The sequence below is a fragment of the Euleptes europaea genome, chromosome 2, assembly GCF_029931775.1.
Source record: "Euleptes europaea isolate rEulEur1 chromosome 2, rEulEur1.hap1, whole genome shotgun sequence".
NCBI lineage: Eukaryota > Metazoa > Chordata > Lepidosauria > Squamata > Sphaerodactylidae > Euleptes > Euleptes europaea.
The window spans coordinates 13,080,866-13,101,454 of record NC_079313.1 but is presented as its reverse complement, the minus strand read 5'-3'; the positions used below and the strand labels follow the sequence as shown (position 1 = coordinate 13,101,454).

General features: G+C 48.1%; 1 protein-coding gene across 1 annotated transcript in view; it reads right to left on the bottom strand.

The window, feature by feature from the left end:
* Positions 1-20,589, bottom strand: part of LOC130473128 (ceramide synthase 4-like) — a 74,805-nt gene that overhangs the window by 31,036 nt on the left and 23,180 nt on the right. The window contains exons 9-12 of the mRNA XM_056844659.1: positions 15,300-15,428; positions 13,818-13,924; positions 12,061-12,217; positions 10,345-10,523 (exon numbers count right to left, since the gene is read on the bottom strand). Of these exons, the coding sequence (XP_056700637.1) occupies positions 10,345-10,523; positions 12,061-12,217; positions 13,818-13,924; positions 15,300-15,428 (572 nt within the window). The remainder of the gene's footprint in view (positions 1-10,344; positions 10,524-12,060; positions 12,218-13,817; positions 13,925-15,299; positions 15,429-20,589) is intronic.

Here is a 20,589-nt window from a genome sequence, read left to right as displayed (position 1 = left end):
TGGACAGGAATAGCCTCTATTCAAAGCGGATGTGAGTTTGTTTTGCTGAGAAAAGGAACCTTTTTTCCCCCTTGCAGAAGAGTTGTTAGCTATGGAGCTTGTAGGACCGCCCAAGATACTGTATTAACCCTTTCCCACCCAGGCCATGGAGAAACGTATTCCCTCTGTACTACAAGAGGGCTGGGGGCGGAAGTGGTGACAATGGAGGGGTTAAAGGGGACAGGGCCAGAATGAGCATGCGCGTGTGTGTGTGTGGGAGTTCTTAGCCAGTGTGTCCTCATTTCACCCCTGCAGGCGGAGGTAGCAGGAGCCAGCTGTAGAACCCTGCCCTGACCATGCGGAGCAGGAGCAACTTGGGTGTGTGGCTGGACGGCTACACCCGGCTGGTGCAGCAGACCATCCTGTGCCACCAGGAGGGTGAGTGCGCCACTGGTTGGATGCCTGCCTGCTTGCCCGTGCGAGGGGCGGTCATCTGGGGCAGTTGCCTGCTTGGGGCTTGGTCGGCTAGTTTTTAAGTTTATAATTTTGTATGGCCCACAAATGATGTTATATAGCAATGGCCCTTGGCGAAAAAAAAGGTTCCCCACCCCTGTCTTAGGGGACTGTGCCTGGGACAGGTAGAGCACAGAAATCTGGCCCAGCAACGCAGAACCTAATGAGGGTAGCGCTCTGAACCAGCCAAGAGCTGGGAGAGTTAAGATTTGACCCGGGAGGGGTGTTGTCAGGCTGTTATCTCGGTTTCTCTGTTGCCTCTGTTCCTTGGCTGAACCATTCAGACTTCAAGGACAACTTCACATACCAAAGCCTGGGAACGCTACTCCTGGGAAAGTGTTCTCTGTTTATGCTTTGTGTGTTCTGTAATCACCCGCCTTTTTCAAGCCTTATATTGCCAACTAACGAGCAAGACCCTCATAGCTGTCATCTTATTCTATATGCACTGTAATACCTATTTGACCAGTAAAAGCCATCTGCTTGGATCCTGACTGTCTCTGTGGTGATTTCTGGTTCAATGGGTCAAGGGCTGACATTATGACAGCTATATCCCCTACAACTCTTCTTCAACGATCCCCTAGTCAGGCTAGAGCCCTGGAGGGTTCGCCTGCCACTCGGATGGGAGCTAGGAGGTCGCTCTCCGAGTGAACCGGGACTGCTACTTCCTGGAACCCTGGAGTCCTCATGTGGGGATCCTACCCTTCTACAGGACATAGTCGCTGAACTTTTTAGGACTACTCTAGAGGCTTGCCGCTTGGAGGGACTAGTACAGACACAGTGGCATTCTCTAGTGAAAGTTCTCTGGATGTTAACCTCGGATGATACTAATATTCGTTTAGATCTCCAGGATTTTGATCAGTTGCTGGATGATGCCCGGCTGGCAACTGAGGACTTACAGGTACTAACCGGATTATTGGACGAACTTATTGCCCGTGAGTCTCTCCCATTCACGGCCCCTACTACCCAGGGAAAAGGTACCATGGCAGGAGCCTCAGGTCTTTCCCTGATACCCGATGCCGCTAGTTGTCAAGCTGAAGCCAAGCGGGTCGCTGTCCATACAGCCCTCCTCTTTGCGGATTGTACAAAGGACACTACGGTAGCCACCTTGGCCCAACGTTTGGCTTCGACATTTGGGGCCGACGCACCCGCTATCGCGGTTCGGATACAACCATTACTGGGCGGGGAACCCGACCCCATACTCTCGCTCCTGGAAGCAGAACTTTTACCGCACGTTACCGCAACTGAAGCTCTGAAACTCGAAACCCGAAAGGTTCTCGAGGATAAAGAAGCTGCTGAAGCGGCTAAGGCAGCAGCCGAAGCCCAAGCCGCAAGGGAGAAGGAGTTACAGTTGGCTGCGGATCGTGCGCGAACCGGCGGTCGCCCTAAGGACACTGTAAAGAGCGGCCCTCCGTTAGGTCTGTCTTTCTCCCCGGTGTTTGCCCCGTCGCGCACGACCCAACGCGCACGCCGCCTTGCAGACCGACGCCAAGACTCCGGAGAGTCTGCAGACGAGGACCTATATGGGGACAGTTCTCAATGGGCCATGAGTTTCCGGACAAGTAAACCTCATCGTACCGGCGGCCCAGGAGAGGATGTTCACCTGTTACGAGCCCAGAATCGAGAGTTATCCGACCGTGTCGATCAACTCCAAGAGTTAATGGAACAAATGCTGCAGGACAACAGGCAGTTGCAGCAAGCCCTGATAGCCCAAGCACAGCCCGTCCCGGGTCAGGGGGGACCAGTCCAACCTCCTGCACCACCTCCACCTCCCGGAGCTCCCGTTCTACCTGCACCCGGAGCTCCTGTGCAACCGGGTCAGCCTGTGCCTCCGGGTCAACCCATACCCGGTCCTTGGAAACAGCTCAAGTTGAAGACTACGTATGATGGATCTCTTGAAGCTCTCCCCTGTTTCTTGCACCAGATGGACAGTTATATGCGAGAACAGGGACAATTATTCCCTACCGAGGACAGCCGGGTGCGCTACGTAGCTTCCCTTCTGACAGGCAAAGCGGCCGACTGGATGGTGCTCCAATTCGACACCCGATCCTGCTCTATCCGTTCCCTCAACAATTTCATGACTGCTCTACGTAGGAGGTTTGAGGACCCCTTTCTGGGGGAACGGGCCAAAACCGAACTGCTACAACTAAGACAGGGCTCTACTCCAGTCCGAGAGTTTGCCGATGAATTTCAAAGACTGGCGAGCAAAATTGTGGGCTGGCCCGAAGCCACCCTAATTCACCATTTCAGGGAAGCCCTACACCCCGACGTCCTGAACTGGTCGTACATGCGGGGCGATCCCGATACTCTCGAGGATTGGATTCTATTAGCCGAAGAAGTAGAAAGCCGCCGGCGCTTCGTTTCCCTTGTCCGCCAAAAACACAAGGAGAAAAGCGCCCCAAAGCCCCAGCCCAAGGCACCACCCCCCGCTATACGGAAGCCGACGCGTCCACTCCAGGATCGCGAAACCCGATTTCAAAGGGGTGCCTGCCTCATTTGTGGGGAACAGGGCCACTTTGCAGCGGTCTGCCCTTACCGCCCTGAACCTTTTCGTCCCAGAACGGCAACTCGAGCTAGGGGACGACCGCAACGCAGAGGCACCGCGGCCACCCGCAGCGCAGCGCCGGGAAGACCCACACTCTCTGCACTTCACACTGGAGACTCATCCGTTCTGCCTGCATCAACTGACCCAGCCGGGTCTCGGATTACAAGTGCCCCATTGGGGGACAACTTTCCCTCTTCGGACGAAGAGAACCCATTGACCTCTCCGGCTTTAAACCTAGAATCTCCCCTTGACTTGTCAAAAAACGGCTCCGGTCTGTGGTGAGTGGAGCGTCTCCACAGACCTCTGCAGATTCTCCTGCTAAACCGACAGCTCCCACTAAAGTAAAGGAAGTAGAAACCACCGTTTATGTAGATGCCATTCTACAACATCACGAAGGTGGCCCCCAACTACCCGTTAAAGCACTTATTGACTCTGGTTGCAGTCGCACTCTCATAAGTGCAGCCACATTTGCAGCACTCAAAGTTGAGTCCGAGGCTTTACCAGCTCCCGTCCAATTTGCCCAAATGGATGGGAGCCATTTCAAAGGGGGTCCAGTTGACCATCGCACTATAGGGGTGGCAATGGGAATTGGCTCCCACTGGGAACAAATCGACTTTACCATAGCCCCTATTCGATTCGAGGTGGTCCTGGGAATTAACTGGATTAAAGGTCATTGTCCCAGTATCGATTGGGACACGAACACAATTTCCTTTAACAATCCCAAATGCGATCAACACCGACAACAAGTTGCAATGCTGTCTCCACCCGCTCCGGCATTACTCTCTGAGATCCCATCAACACCAGCCCTTCCTGAAATATACCAAGACTTCGCGGATGTTTTTAACATTAAAGAATGTGATGCCTTACCCCCTCACCGGGCTACCGACTGTGCAATTGAGATGGTGAAAGACTGCACATTAACCAAAAGTAAAATCTACCCAATGAGCACTTCCGAGCGCACTGTGCTTCGGGACTTTTTGGACAAAAACCTTGCTAGAGGGTTCATTCGCCCATCGAATGCTCCCAACTCAGCCCCCGCGTTTTTTGTTCGAAAGAAGGAGGGCGACCTACGCCTCTGCATTGACTTCCGAAAACTCAATGCAATTACTCAAACCAACGCCTATCCTATACCATTAATTTCAGATATCTTGGGACAACTACAAGAAGGACGTATTTTTTCTAAATTGGACCTGGTAGAAGCCTACTACCGCGTCCGCATCCGAGAGGGGGACGAACCCCTCACTGCCTTCTCTAGCTGCTTTGGAATGTTTGAATTCCTTGTGATGCCCTTCGGGTTAAAAGGGGCCCCGGGGGTCTTCATGCAACTCATCAATGAAATCCTTCATGATTTGCTGTACCGCGGGGTAGTGGTTTATTTAGACGACATTCTCATTTATTCAAAAACCATGGACGAGCATGTCACATTGGTCCGAGAAGTTCTACGCCATCTACGCACCCACCAACTCTTCGCAAAGCTGGCTAAATGCGAATTTCACCAAAGCAAAATAACTTTCTTGGGATACATAATCTCTCACCATGGCCTTAGCATGGACCCGGACAAAGTCCGTTCCGTCCTCGAATGGGCACCTCCCTCCAACCGCAAGCAAGTACAACAATTCCTGGGCTTTGCTAATTTTTACCGCGGATTCATCCCAAACTTCGCCCAAATAGCACTGCCCATCACCGACCTTCTAAAAACCAAAGGTAAAGAAAGCTCGGCCACATTGCCCTCCGCTAAAATACTGTGGACTGATCAATGCCAAGCCGCTTTTGTGGCTCTCAAACGGCTTTTCACATCAGAACCGGTGCTACGGCACCCAGACCCTAATCGAATGTTCATTGTGCAGGTCGATGCCTCCGACGTAGCCATGGGGGGGGGCCCTGCTGCAAAGAGGACCTAATGGTCTCCTTCACCCTTGCGCATATTTCTCTAAGAAGTTTGCACACTCCCAATTGAACTGGCCTATTTGGGAGAAAGAAGCCTCAGCTGTTCACCATGCTCTTACCCTTTGGCGACAGTTCCTAGAAGGGTCCAAAGTCCCCTTCGAAGTTTGGACCGATCACAAGAATCTGGCCGCTCTCACAGGAACCCATAAATTATCCGCAAAACAACAACGTTGGGCGGAATTCTTTGCTCAGTTTCGTTTTGTCCTGAAGCATGTCCCAGGAAAACAAAACGTTCTCGCGGATGCTCTCTCCCGATTGCCTCAATACCCAGCAAAACTCGATCGGCCAACAGACTCTCTATTTACGCCCGCACAAAGAGAAGCCCTGCCCGTATTGGCTGTACAAACCCGATCTCAAACGCTGCCCCAGCGACAACACACAGTTACCAGCGGGCAAACTCCTCCAACCCTACCGGCCACTCTCCTACCTCCGCGACGGGACGCCACGATGGCTCCGGCTCCAACTCCTCCAACTCGACCGGCCGCCCGGCCGCCTGAAGTCTACGCACAGCAACACGTAAGCGTTTCCCCCTCGCCAACCCCCCTACCTGCTCCGACTACTACGTTAAACGAGGGGGGGGTTCCCATCTCTGATTCTTTCATAAAGTCCCTGCGGGACCACTGCCTTATGGAACATTATAATCAAACCCTGCCTCCTGGTGTTATTGAACAAGGGGGCTCTTGGTACAAAGACTCAAAATTGTATGTACCCAAAGCGCTCCGAAAAGACGTCTTACACTTGGCCCATGGAATGAAAACCGCAGGGCACTTTGGGTTTCTAAAAACCCTTCACTTGTTGCGCAGACAGTTTTGGTGGGGGGGAATGCGTTCTGATATTGACTCGTTTATTCGCAGCTGTCCTATTTGCGCCACAGTCAAGCGATCTCAAGGCAAGCCCCCAGGACTACTGCAACCGCTTGAAATACCCTCCAAACCCTGGGAAGTGATTGCTATGGATTTTATGACGGATCTCCCTCTCAGCGGGGGGAAAACTGTACTATGGGTTATCACTGACTTATTTTCCAAGCAAATACATTTGGTTCCATGCGCAGGGATCCCCTCCGCTCAGAAATTGGCCCGCCTCTTCGTGTCACATGTCTTTAGACTACATTCGTTTCCGCGCAAAATAATCTGCGACCGCGGCAGTAGTTTTGTTGCAAAGTTTTGGAAAGCTTTTCTCAAATTGGTGGGGGTGGAACAGGGATTGTCTAGTGCATACCATCCCCAAACGGATGGCCAGACCGAACGTGTTAATGCTGTACTTGAATGTTATTTGCGCTGTTATGTCAATTACCACCAAGATAACTGGGTAGAACTGTTACCTTTTGCAGAATATGCTTATAATAATGCTGTACATCAGTCCACTGGTTTCAGCCCGTTTTATGCGATCTATGGACAGGACTTCGGTCCTATCCCCCCTGTGGAGGATGTGGAAGGGGAGGGGAATGCCGACATTGCCTCTTGGGCACACACCCTCTGCACTACGTGGCCCTGGCTGATTAGCAATCTTGCCCGAGCCAAGCGCTTATACAAAGCACAAGCCGATAAACATCGGTCCCCCGGTGGGGATCCACAAGTAGGTGACCTGGTCTACCTATCCACCAAGAATTTGCGTTCCACCCGACCGTGCCATAAGCTCAACGCTAAGTTCATTGGCCCATTTCCTATCACTCGCATCATAAATCCTGTCACAGTGGAACTGTCTCTCCCCAAAACCTTAAGACGTGTGCACCCCGTTTTCCACATCAGCCTCCTGAAACCCCATATTGCTTCTCCGCAGTGGCATCCAGAGCAGCCTCCCGAGCAGCCCATAATGGTGGGGGGGGGGGGAAGAACATTTTGAGGTCTCCAAGGTCCTGGACTCCCGTATTCACCATGGAATTTTACAATACCTAGTTCGCTGGAAACACTTCCCCCCTGCCTATGACGAGTGGGTTCGTGCACGAGATGTCTCCGCCCCCAAGCTCATCAACGCCTTTCACGTTGCCTACCCAGACAGACCAGCCCCCTTGCAGGATGGGAGGGGGCCTTAAGGGGAGCAGGATGTCAGGCTGTTATCTCGGTTTCTCTGTTGCCTCTGTTCCTTGGCTGAACCGTTCAAGGACAACTTCACATACCAAAGCCTGGGAACGCTACTCCTGGGAAAGTGTTCTCTGTTTATGCTTTGTGTGTTCTGTAATCACCCGCCTTTTTCAAGCCTTATATTGCCAACTAACGAGCAAGACCCTCATAGCTGTCATCTTATTCTATATGCACTGTAATACCTATTTGACCAGTAAAAGCCATCTGCTTGGATCCTGACTGTCTCTGTGGTGATTTCTGGTTCAATGGGTCAAGGGCTGACAGGTGTGCGTGTTCAGTTTGTTAGGTTTGGGGGGGTCAAGAATTAGAGGTTGGTGGCTGGGAGCAAGAGAGAAGGGTTAGTTTCCCAGGACTGTGAATTAAAGATCTTGCGGAGATGTCAAATTGTTGGTTAAGTTCCCCTCTCTCTGGCTAACTGCGATGCTTCCCTGTGCTAGCAGGGTTTGGTGGGTCTACTGAGCAACTTAGCTGCAGCAAAACACTGTGTTTCTAAATAATAAACCTTCCTGAGAGAAGGTGCTCTTTAATATGGTTGCCAACCTCCAGGTACTAGCTGGAGATCTGCTATTACAACGGATCACCAGGTGACAGAGATCAGTTCCCCTGGAGAAAATGGCCACTTTGGAGAGTGGACTCGACGGCATTATACTCCATTGAAGTCCCTCCCCGTCCCAAACCCTGCCCTCCTCAGGCTCCACCCCCAAAATCTCCAGGTATTTCCCAACCTAGAGCTGGCAACCCTATTCTTTAAGCATGTGCCGTTTGCAACCAGAGATCCCACAGCTCCTGGTTAATATTTATTTTCTTTCTGAATAAATTTTGGCCAGCAAATCATTCTATTCCTGTCAGTTTACCTCATTATCCCTCAGTTTTCAGCCTAAGCCTGGGTAGGTTAATACCAGGCCCAAATTCTGTATCCACAATCCCCCTTTTAATTCTCCACTGGGAACCGTGGTGCAGTGGAGTTGGCAGGAAATTGTATAATGGGAGGCAGATCCTGGAGGGCGGTGTCTAGTCCCCAGGAAAACCGAAAGTGCCCATTGGCCATATTAGTGTGTCTCTTATTTTGCTGCCCTCGCTGCCCTAAACATACCATCCAAGGGAGCCATTTCCCCTGCTGCGATAAGCTTCCTGTGAGCACCAGTCACCAAGTACAGCCCGGATTCAGCAATCCACAGGTACAAGTTAGTTCCTGGGGTTGTTGGCGAGGAAGGATGCAAAAACTATCCTCTGTGTAGATATAAGAGGCAGGAAGGAACGCTTCCCTCCCTTTCCCCCTCTCCACAGCAGCCTCTGGCCCACGTGGCTATTTGATAGGGTTGCCAGGTCCGGGTTGGGCAATACCTGGAGATTTTGGGGGCGGAGCCTGAGGTGGGTGGGGTTTGGAGAGAGGAGGGGCTTGTTCTCTGTTGCTTCAGAGACTAGAACACGGAGTATTGGGTTTAAACTAAGAAAAACGATTCCACCTAAACTTTAGGAAGAACTTTCTAAAAGTGAGGGCGGTTCGACGATGGAATGCCCTGCCTCGGGGGCGGGGGTGGAGTCCCCATCTTTGGAGGTCTTTAAGCAGAGGTTAGATGGCCATCTGTCGGGAGCGCTTTGATTTTGGGATCCTGCATGGCAGGAGGTTGGACTGGATGGCCCTTGTGGTCTCTTCCAACCTTGTGTGGTTTTGTGATTTTGTGAAATAATGCCATAGAGTCCACCTTCCAAAGCGGCCATTTTCTCCAGGTGAACCAATCTCTGTCGCCTGGAGATCAGTTGTAATAGCAGGGAATCTCCTGCCACCACCTGTAAGTTGACCAACTATGGCCTGGATTCTGCAATCCATAGGGGCAAGTTTGTTCCCGGGGGTGAGGAAGGAGGCAACCCTTACCCTCTGTGTAGATATAAGAGGTAGTAAGTAACCCTTCATCCCTTTCACCCTCTCCACAGCAGCCTCTGGCCCACATGGCTATTAGATCACACAAAAGGATTGCTGTGTTTTCCGAAATACGTTTATTGATGAGCAGCGCTCGAAACATCCTAGAAACATGGAGTCATGTGACACAGGAAACAAGACAAAAATGCAGCCATTTCCCCACCCTCCTGAGAAGAGAGTAAACTGCAGACTCAACCTAAGACGTCTACCACAAAAGACATTGGAAGACCCATGATTGGATCTCCAAGTGTACCTTTTCCTTCTGAAATATCAGACTTTGAGTGGTTTTGATTGGGATCGAGACTGCCAGATGCAGGGGAGAGGAGAGGAATGTAAACTGAATTTCCCAACTGAAAATGATGCCCTGCCATCCTATATGCTGTTATTCTGCCCCACTGGGAAAACATACAGGCTACCTGTACAGTGCCAATATAGTTTCCCAAATGGAGAAATGGCAGTTCCGGGGTCTGCTCGAGGCTTGGAAAATGGCACAAGGGAACAAATGAAGCCCTATGACTGTGAACGACAAAGGAAAACCACACTGAAGATTAAATCCTGGATCTGCCAGTGCTTCATCTAGGATAGGCTTGAGACCCCTCCTTCCTGGGGCAGGGAGAGAACGAACCAGCACCCTTCCCAGCCAGCAGTCTTCCCAATGTTCATCCAGAATACCCTTTTCAAACAATTAACGTAAACCATCCATTTCCCTGTTTTCTTTCTCCTCTGCCTTGCCGACTCCTGTCCCAAAGAGGCATGACGACCTTCTTGGATATGTCCCTCCCGGGGACCTGAAATGCCCCACGCTGGCCTTTCGACAACATTATCAGTCCATCTGTGGCTGGGTCTGACATTCCCTTCCTGTCCTACAACTCCCCGCCCCCCAACAACACACCAGCAAGGAACTGGATCTCTGGCCTCTCCTGTAAATTTCTGACTTGTGCGCAGTAATGAGGAGACTCTGCCGCTTTTCAAAGCATCACCATCTCCCAGATCTGGCATTTTGATTGGAGATCACGTCCCCGTTTTCTGATTCTCAGTGCCGTTGCAGAAAAAGCTGGATATTTACAAAGTGGGTTATAAATTAATGGTTGCGAGTCAGCCCTGCCAGTCTACCATCAGGACCGGCCCAAGAAAACAAAAGAGGCTGACGTTATGCTATTCCCTTTTTTTCTCCTCCGGCTACCGCAAGCTCATGGAATAAAACGGGATAAAAATAGTGCACCATTCCGGAGGAAGCAGAGATTTGGTTATCAGGCTAAGGTTAGGTCTTTCCAGGCCTACAGGAAACAAGGGCGAGCTGGGAAGGGCACAGAGTACGCTTGATCAGGGGCTGGTCAGTCACTCGAGCTGGCTTCAGCTACCTGATTTTGGTATTGCCGTTCGCGGGATGGCTGCTGCCGTTAAGCTGCAAGGGGGTCTCTTTGCTGATGCAGTCCCCGCCGCTGTTCAGGCTGGGTGGGGCAGGCCCATTCTTCTTGGCTTCCTTCTCTTCTTCGCCCTTCTCGCTGTCTTCTGAATTGCTCCTCAAGTCTTTTTCCATCTGCAAGAGAACCAGACGACTTGTCACCAACCTTGGCTATGCTTCTGTTTTGTCCACAAAGATGCCTCCACTCATTTGACCCACTTCCAATATAGGTGTCTTGCGTAAAGTTTGGCTTTGGTACTAAGTAGACTAATTGGCCTGTAGTTTTGGGGATCGGTAATAGACCCTTTTTGGTGTATCGGAACAACAACAGCCACCTCCCATCCGCTAGGTAATCTTCCCGTTTTATCAATAAGTGTAAAGAGTTTGGCTAGTGTTGGGACTCACTTCTACCTGTTCATTTTCCCACCAGGAATGATGAATAATGATGAAAAGGGGAAGTCAGGTACTAAATGTACAAGACCAACAAAATATAAAATAGTACCCAACTATTGGTGTGAACTTATATTCAAAACTCACAGTGTATTTGTATATAAATATAAATTCAATGGTAGCAAAGGTACATATTACATTTGTATATCCTATTAAGATCCTGCTCGGGTTCAATACTGTAATACATTATTCAGAAATATTTATAATAGTGAAAAATTTGGAGAAAAAAAGTTTTTAAAGCGTTTGATTTGTTATTGTAACTTTGTTAGAGAGAAGTTTGGATGTTTGAGAAGGTTCTCAGAAAGTTAACCCCTATGAAACAAGTGAAAGCTAAGGTAAAGGTCCCCTGTGCAAGCTCCGGGTCACCCATGGGGTGATGTCACATCCCAACATTTTCTAGGCAGACTTTGTTTACGGGGTGGTTTGCCCAGTCTTCCCTTTACCCCCAGCAAGCTGGGTTCTCATTTTACCAACCTCGGAAGGATGGAAGGCTGAGTCAACCTTGAGCCGGCTACCTGAACCTGACTTCCGTTGGGATTGAACTCAGGTCATGAGCAGAGCTTTGGACTGCAACACTGCAGCTTACCACTCTGCACCACGGGGCTCCTAAGTGAAACCTAGGAGCTTGTTAACAACACAGATTTTGGCTGCTACATGAAGGAGACAACTTGCAGCATATAATATATGAGGAGGGGCTGTGGCTCAGTGGTAGAGCATCTGCTTGGCATGCAGAAGGTCCCAGGTTCAATCCCTGGCATCTCCAGTTAAAGGGACTAGGAGAGTAGGTGATGGGAAAGACCTCTGCCTGAGACCCCAGAGAGCCGCTGCCAGTATGAGTAGACAATACTGACTTTGATGGGCCAAGGGTCTGATTCAGTATAAGGCAGCTTCATGTGTTCATGGTATAAAAAATTATTTTGTATTCAATCTGTATTATAAGGTGTCATTTTGTAAGACTTGCATTACAAATGTAGGCCACTATATTACTATTCCCCATGTAGAATCATAGAGGTGGAAGGGGCCATACAGGCCATCTAGTCCAACCTCCTGCTTAATGCAGGATCAGCCTAGAGCATCCCTGACAAGTGCTTTCATTTCAACCCATTGGTTCTGGTAATTTCAACCTGTTGGTATTGGGGGGGGGGGGTTAAGATCCCATGATATTTTTTTATTATTGGTCTTTGATGAGCATCCTCCTCCCCTGGCAGCTCCCTGCACATACCGTGCCGCTTGCGAGGAACTTGTACACCATGTGGATGATAAGGTAAGACCAGAAGATGTGCAGCAGCTGCAGGACTATCAGGAGAGCATTCACGAAGTAGTAGCCAAAAAAGGGTTGGTAGAGTTCCATGGAGTAATAGGCTGTGTTGTAGAGCACTCTGCGGGGAAAGAAGAGGAAATCATGAGAGGACGGAGCGCTCTAACATCCTTGCCTTTAGACGGTCAGGTCTTTGGGGAAGGGCCTGCATTTGCCCATCTATGATGCTCTCTAATTACTGGTATAGGGAGGGAAGGTGGCATGGTATAGCCCGATCTTGTCAGATCTCGGTAGCTAAGCAGGGTCAGATTCAGATTTATTAATACGGATAATGCCATTAAAACATTCATATCGGTTACAGGATAAAATGGAAGAAAAAATAAAATAAAACAGGAACTAAAACTATATGCTATACAATTCTTAGATAGTTTAAGCAATTAAAAGATGGGTCATTTGTGCTTGGTAATTAGCAGCGTGTTCCAGGCTGAAGTGCCCCGCATATATTCTTTTTAATTTTTCACGCTGAACCGTCATTCAGGAAGTGACTGCGAAGCCGGCGCATACCTGCTTCGCATTTCTTAAGAGCCCCTTTAACATGACCTTTTGTATTTGCTCGGCCCCCGAACCGAAGCATTTACTGAATGAACCATGAAAAATCACAAACGTGGATTAGCGATGCAAACGACTATTGCCAAGGCCTATGCAAACGAAGGAGCAGGCGAGAGGGGTGGTGGTGAAATTTCTCCTTTTGCATCGGGGCCATGAATAGGCATTTTAAAGGTTGCATTTTTTAAAAAGAGCTTTGACCCTGCATAAATGGCCCTCGACTTAATAAAACATGTTCCCTTTTTAAAGCAGGGTTGGTACTTGGAACAGACACCACCAAGGAAGACTTTGCAGAGGAAGGCAATGGCAAAACACCTCTGCTTCTCACGTGCCTTGAAAGCACCTTGCTGGGGTGGCCATAAGTTGGCTGCGACCTGATGGCACTTTACACCCACACAATTACTGATATGCCAAAGGTCTGTAGTGGTGCCCTGTTTGGGGGACCTCCCCAGCCTTCTCCTCCTCAGCTGAATTTCTCCCAATTTGGAACTCCAAAGTATGGAGCCAACATGTTAGGAACCTCTGTTGTTTCCGTTTAAATTTTTTTGTATACATACTGCACATGCACTCTTTGCCACTAGCATTGGTATCTCCAGTTCACGTGCTTCTCCCACCCTACACATTCTCAGCGTTCCTTTGCATGGACAAAGCACTGCAAGAAAGCAATCTTAATGTGACTCTACATACAAAGGTATCAAGATTCCTTCAATGTGCTATATTTAACCCATGCGCAAGGAAGGAAGTGCACATCAGTAAAACACCACACACAAAAGAATCTGCCATCACATGTACGATTGGATCGTTTTGCTTTTTTTTGCATTGTTTCAGCTTTCAATTATGTGCATGTGCAAATCAGTAAAGCAGAGGGGGAAAGATACCGTATACTGAATGTGTGGCACTTGCGCTCTTAAAACTGGATACTCACACTATGCCATGTATATGATTGGGATAGGGCTAACAAGAAATGTCTACCCCATCATATCTTGCTGCCCCACAGTGCCTCATAACCATGGCTGGTCCTCTCCACCTTTGTTCATCTGTCTGAAACCCACCAAAGGCAGCAGCTTTAATGAGACAGAAGGGGCTCAGCGATGGGACCCAGAACTGAAACTTACTTGTAGGGGAAAATCACCAGGCGGGTGACGAGGAAAACGATGGTGAAAGTAATGAACAGAGTGTCACAAATCCGACGCCATTTCAGGTAGTTGAAGATCTTAGTGGGCTGGAAGTGGGGACACAAAAAGCATAAAAAGTTTTTTAAAATACCCTTGATGGGCAGCAGGCTTCCAGTCAAACAAAAGAAAGTCCACCTTCAGGCAGGGCACATTCTTTATTTACTTTTTTTTATACCCAGCCTTTCTCCCCAAGGGAGACCCAAAATGGCCTTCATCTGTTTTATCCTTACTAAAAGGTAAAGGTCCCCTGAGCAAGCACCAGGTCATTCCTGACCCATGGGGTGACATCACATCCCAACATTTACTAGGCAGGCTATGTTTATGGGGTAGTTTGCCAGTGGCTTCCCCAGTAGTCTACCCTTTACCCCCAGCAAGTGGGGTACTCATTTTACCGACCTCGGAAGGATGGAAGGCTGAGTCAACCTTGAGCCGGCTACCTGAAACAAACTTCTGTTGGGATCGAACTCAGGTCGTGAGTAGAGCTTGGACTGCAGTACTGCAGCTTATCACTCTGAGCCACTGGGCTCTTCATTAACTTGGTGGAATTCCCTGCTGTAAGAGATAGTGTTTTAATCACTTTATGAGAGGACAGGATAAATTCATGGAGCGACATATCATAGTCTTACCCATGATCTCTCAACAGAACCTCCACAGTTAGAAGCAGTATACCTCTGAATGCCAGCTGCTGGGAAGGATTGAAAACAGGGAATCTTGGGCCTTTGCGTCCCTGTTTAAGAGCCTTCTGGTACATCTGGTCTGCCACTAGGACTGCCAGCCAAAAGCAAGAGACTGGGGATGGGGCAGGGAACAAAACGGTGTCCCATGATGCCATTGCTGGCTGCATAACCAGAAGTGACATCACCAAACTGTAGACACTCTAGGATTCCCCCAAACAGGTAATCTTTAGTGTCCCACCTTGCGGTGATGTCAATTCCACTTACGCAGCCAGAAAGAGTGTTGTTGTGAGATACCGTTCCAGACCCTCCATTTCTCCTCCCCCCCACCATTCAGCAGCGTTAGGGTGGGGAAATAGAGGACGGGGGGCATGAATTCCCTCGCCCTTGAAGGACTCTTGGCAACCCTGTTGGCCAACATGGGAAATAGGATGCTAGAGTGGACTGAGCAGAGTAGATTGACCCTTCGCCTGATCCAACAGGGGTATTCCTGTGTCCCCCTTGCACATAACTACGTAGTTCTGACCGTGGCAGGTTTCAAAAAGAAGTTCTAGTCCCTCAAGTAACTGGAATGAAGCATTGTTTTGTATATTTCCTTATAGTTCTCCACTGTTGCTTGTTTGTAGGCGAAAAAGATGTATACCCCCTGGAATCACTCGCACCTTCTGCTCCAGTCAAACGGGTTTCTCAGTAAGGACAGGGGACCCAGGACACCTCCCCTTTTGCGGTGCCAGAGAGCCTCACTCACCTCCAGGAAACAGTCGGAAGCATCGTGGATAATCATGACCAGGGTGCCAATGCGGAGGTAGTTGGCACAGTATGAGAAGCTGATGAGGAAGATGGTGGCAGCATGGTGGACGATTTGCTCTTTAAAGTCCTGTAGTGTGGGGGAGAGGAGATGGCTGAAGGGATGCTGGGGGGCACTGACCCCCCACCCCAGTGCAGAAAGAGAAGCAAGCAACACTTAGCATTTGCATTTTACTTCACGGGGATTTACTTATTATTTATTTGTCAGGTCACAGCTGACTCATGGCGACCCTGTAGGGTTTTCAAGGCAAGAGACGTTTAGAGGCGGTTTGGCATTGCCTGCCTCTGGGTCTCGACTCTGGTATTCATAGAATTATAGAACTGGAAGGGACCACAAGGGTCATCTAGTCCAACCCTCTGCACAATGCAGGAAACTCACAACTGCCTCCCCAACACATCCCCAGTGACCCCTACTCCATGCCCAGAAGATGGCCAAGATGCCCTCCCTCTCATGATCTGCCTAAGGTCATAGAATCAGCATTGCTGTCAGATGGCCATCTAGTCTCTGCTTAAAAACTTCCAGGGGAGAGCTTACCATCTCCCAAGGAAGCCTGTTCCACTGAGAAACCACTCTAACTGTTAGAAACGTCTTCCTAATGTTTAGACGGAAACGCTTTTAATCTAATTTCAGCTCGTTGGTTCTGGTAATTCCTTGGAGGTCTCCCTTCCAAATACTTGCCAGGGTTGAGGCTGAGAGTGTGTGACTGGCCCAAAGTCACCCAGCAAGTTTCCACTACAGAGCAGGGACTTGTACCTGGGTTTCCCAGATCCTAGTTGGACACTTTAACCACTACACCACACTGGCTGTCTATTATTTATTTACAGTTGTTAACAGAATGTATATCCCACCTTTCTGCTCTTCCAAGGGCCACCAAGGTGGATAACAATTTAAAACATATGAGATAAAATTATGGCATAAAACCATTAAAATCAGCACTCCTCCCAAACATACACTTTTAAAACAATTTTTGGAAGAGTTAAAAAAATAGTCATAATATGTACAAAACAATTATCACTGAGATCACTGAGGGAATGCCGAACGAAACAAAAAGGTCTTCACCCGCTGGTGGAAGACAGCAACACAAGGGGCAGATGAATCTCCCTGGGAGAGAGTTCCAGGACTTTGGTGCCATGACCGAGAAGGCCCAGCCCCAGGTTGCCACCTGCCTGATCTCAGAAGCGAGGGGCATCCAAAGCAGAGCCTCTGAAGATGGCTGTAGTGGTCAGACAAGTTCATAAGGGATTAGGTAGTCCATCAGGTACTACCTAATTATAAAAAAAATTGCAATACCTGGAGATTTTTGAGACGGAGCCTGAGAAGGGTGGGGTTTGGGGAGTAGAGGGACTTCAATGCCATAGAGTCCAATTGCCAAAGCGGCCATTTTCTCCAAGTGAACTGATCTCTATTGGCTGGAGATCAGTTGTAATAGCAGGAGATCTCCAGTTGATACCTGGAGATTGGCAACCCTAGCTGAAAGACCTATGATTGGTGTTATTAATTTACATCTACCCACACAGGAGTTAAGGTTTATAAATTTCTGATATAATACCTTGTAAAGTGCATTTCTGGATGTGTTTTTTTCATAATCATGTTTTCTAAAATTTGACCATGGAGGAAAGCCCAAGAAGCCAAAACGTGCATGGTCACGTTTTGAATCAACATCCGTGGTGTTGATTATTGTTGTAACTGTTTATACTGGAAGTTTTATATGTAGCCTGTATTCCAGGTCCAGTGTTTTAATCCATTTCATTGTGTACACCTAATAAATATATTACTTTATATGAATTTTTAGTTTTCAGCTCAACCCTGAGGTTCCCTGATGGCGGCAACAGTAACATATGCAGCAAAATGGAAGACAGAGAAATTCCCAGATCTGACTGAATCGATGAATAAGTTAACTGAATTGCGATTTTGGCAAAACTAGCATCCTTTATACATAACAGACCAATTTCAGAATTTCAGAGAAAACGGAATGTCTTTTTTAATTATATAGTTGAAAATTAAGTTAAAATAGAAGAAGAAAGATTTGGGCAATATATGTTTTACAATAAATGTGTGTGTTAAGTGCCGTCAAGTAGCTTCCAACTCACGGCGACCCTATGAATCAATGTCCTCCAAACATGTCACAATAAATATGTTATTAAATATGAAGATATATTGAGAATACAGAGTAATGTAATTTAGTGAACTACTAAAATGCAATTTTAAAAAGTGAGCTCCATTTAAACTGTAATAATATGATTGTTTATGTTTAAATGTTTATATGTTCGTTTTTAAAAAAAAGTTTTTAAAAAGTTTTTAAAAAACTTTTTTAAAAAGTTTCTTTTAAGAAAAGGCTCTGGCTCTAGTTGATGCCTGGTGTGTGTGTGTGTTAAGTGCCGTCAAGTCGCTTCCGACTCATGGTGACCCTATGAATCAATGTCCTCCAAAACGTTCTATCTTTAACAGCCTTGCTCAGGTCTTGCAAATTGAAGGCTGTGGCTTCCTTTATTGAGTCAATCCATCTCTTGTTGGGTCTTCCTCTTTTCCTGCTGCCAGGTAAGCTAACTTAAGTGGAGAAATGGCCAGTAGGTGGCAGCTTGAGGACTGTAGTTGGCGCATGGGGCGGTGTGGGAACAGCTTTTAGACCTTGAAGGGCGTGATGAACAGGAGATTATCTGGCCACTAGCTGTCAACCACCACTCCCCCCTGCCAAGGCCCGGGCTGATTTGGAGGCCTCAGTAACATCCAGCGAGATTCCAGGGAGGGAATGTTGAAGCAAGTAGGAGTTAATGGATGAGGATTCATTTTTTACCTCAGATGTGGTAAAAAGGTAAAGGTAAAGGTCCCCTGTGCAAGCACCGTGTCATTCCTGACCCATGGGGTGATGTCACATCCCGACTTTTCCTAGGCAGACTTTGTTTATGGGGTGGTTTGCCAGTGCCTTCCCCAGTCATCTTCCCTTTACCCCCAGCAAGCTGGGGACTCATTTGACCGACCTTGGAAGGATGGAAGGCTGAGTCGACCTTGAGCCAGCTACTTGAAACTGACTTCCGTCGGGATCGAACTCAGGTCGTGAGCAGAGCTTTTGACTGCAGTACTGCACCTTAACACTCTGCGCCAGATGTGGTGCCAGATGTGCGCCAGATCTGCTCTTTCAGATGTGGTAAACCACCGATTATAGTGGTCAAGAAAAAAAGGGTAGCTGAGGAACCAGAGAAAAGTTGGGGGACGTTAGGAAGAATTTTCTAACAGAGCAGTTCTTCAGTGAAACAGGCTTCCTCGGGAGGTGGCGAGCTCTCCTTCCCTGGAGGTTTTTAATAAGAGGCTAGATGGCCATCTGTCAGCAATGCTGATTCTATGACCTTAGGCAGATCATGAGAGGGAGGGCACCTTGGCCATCTTCTGGGCATGAAATATGGGTCACTGGGTGTGTGTGTGGGGGTGTGTGAGGTAGTTCGGTATTTCCTGCATTGTGCAGGGGGTTGGACTAGATGACCCTGGTGGTACCTTCCAATTCTATCATTCTATGATTCAATGATCTGGTTACCAAATGAGTGGATCCAGGTTAATGTCCGCCTGTCATTTTGAGAAACAGGCAGTGTTGAGCTGGTAATCTTGAACGTTCTTACTGCATTGAGTAATGTGCAATTACTTAAGGATATTGATAACCATCAGAGAGTAAGCCGATACTAAGACTAAAGGACAAGATAAGCCACGCCTCTCGTGATTTATGAAATACCAATCTGAACGGGGTTTCATAGTTACATTATTATATAGTTCTGAAATCGGAACCATCTTCCAGCAAGCTAACTGCCCCTTTTTCCAAAGAAGGAAAATGAAAGCCATATTTTAACATTAAGCTCCTGCCTTCTGTGAACTACCTGATGTATGCCTGATGTCTTTAATATTATTCATGCTTCCTGTCAGAGTGTAAAGGGAGTTAAATCCCGTAGATACAGTCACAGGACTAAATCCAAGGCACAGTGAGCAGAAACACTATCTCCGTCACAAATAAGAGACAGCTGAGGGGGTAATCGGTCAGGAAGAGCTTTAAAGTTCAGGGCCAGTACCTTGAACTGAACTTTGAAACAAGCCGGCAGCCAATGCAGCTGTTTTAAAATAAGAGAGAAAAGTCCCCACCCTGCTAGCCTCTAACAGTGATCGAGCCGCTGCATTCTGAACCAGTTGGGAGTTTTCAGGTTGTCTTCAAGGGCAGCCCAATTTAAGAGCGTATTACAGTAATCCAACCGAGAGGTTACAGAAGCGTGGACTAGCGTGGCCAGATAGGCCAAGTGTGATAAGAAAGGAAAGTTGGTGAATCAAATGCAGCTGATAGAAGGCCCTCTTGGGCCTTGACACCAACCTGCTTTTCAAACAGCAAGGCAGGGTCCATGAGCGCCCACACGGCTCCATGGGGAGGGGCCATGGCTCAGTGGCAGAGCATCTGCTTGGCATGCAGAAGGTCCCAGGTTCAATCCCCGGTATCTCTAGTTAAGGGGACTAGGCAAGTAGTTGATGTGGAAGACCTCAGCCTGAGACCCTGGAGAGCAGCTGCCGGTCTGAGTAGACAATACTGATTTTATGAACACAAACATGAACACATGAAGCTTCCTTATACTGAATCAGACCCTTGGTCCATCAAAGTCAAGGGTTCAAGTTGATTGCATAGGGCCAAAGGCCATTACAAGAAGTAGACTAAAAGCACCTTAAATTCGTATGACAATCTTTGATAACTTATATGTTTACATTTACATTTTAGTATCAAACTGAAACTCAAGGAGGGAGAAAGAAGAAAAGCAGTTTTTATAAACCGCTGAAGTTTATTAAAAGATTGAACATAAAATGTTTCAGGCCATCTAAAATATACCTTACAAAAAACCAACACCAAAACCGCTTTGAAACTGTAGCTTTGAACGCTTGCCTGAATAGAGCTCACTTCTGTGAATCCAGACAATGTTTGGAATAAACTGTCTGACAGCTTGGAAGCTCTTGATCTCCAATATCCAAATTCTCACGTCTCATTATGTGGAGACTTCAGCGCAAGAATAGGGGCAGGCTTGCGTGGATCCCCGGAATGTCCATTTTGCAAACCATTTTGCAAGCCAGTCAACTAGATAGATAGTCTCAAGAGAGCCAGTGTGGTGTAGTGGTTAAGAGAGGAGGTTGGGAGCGGTGGACTCTGATCTGGAGAACCGGGTTTGATTCCCCACTCCTCCATATGAGGGGCGGAGGCTAATCTGGTGAGCCG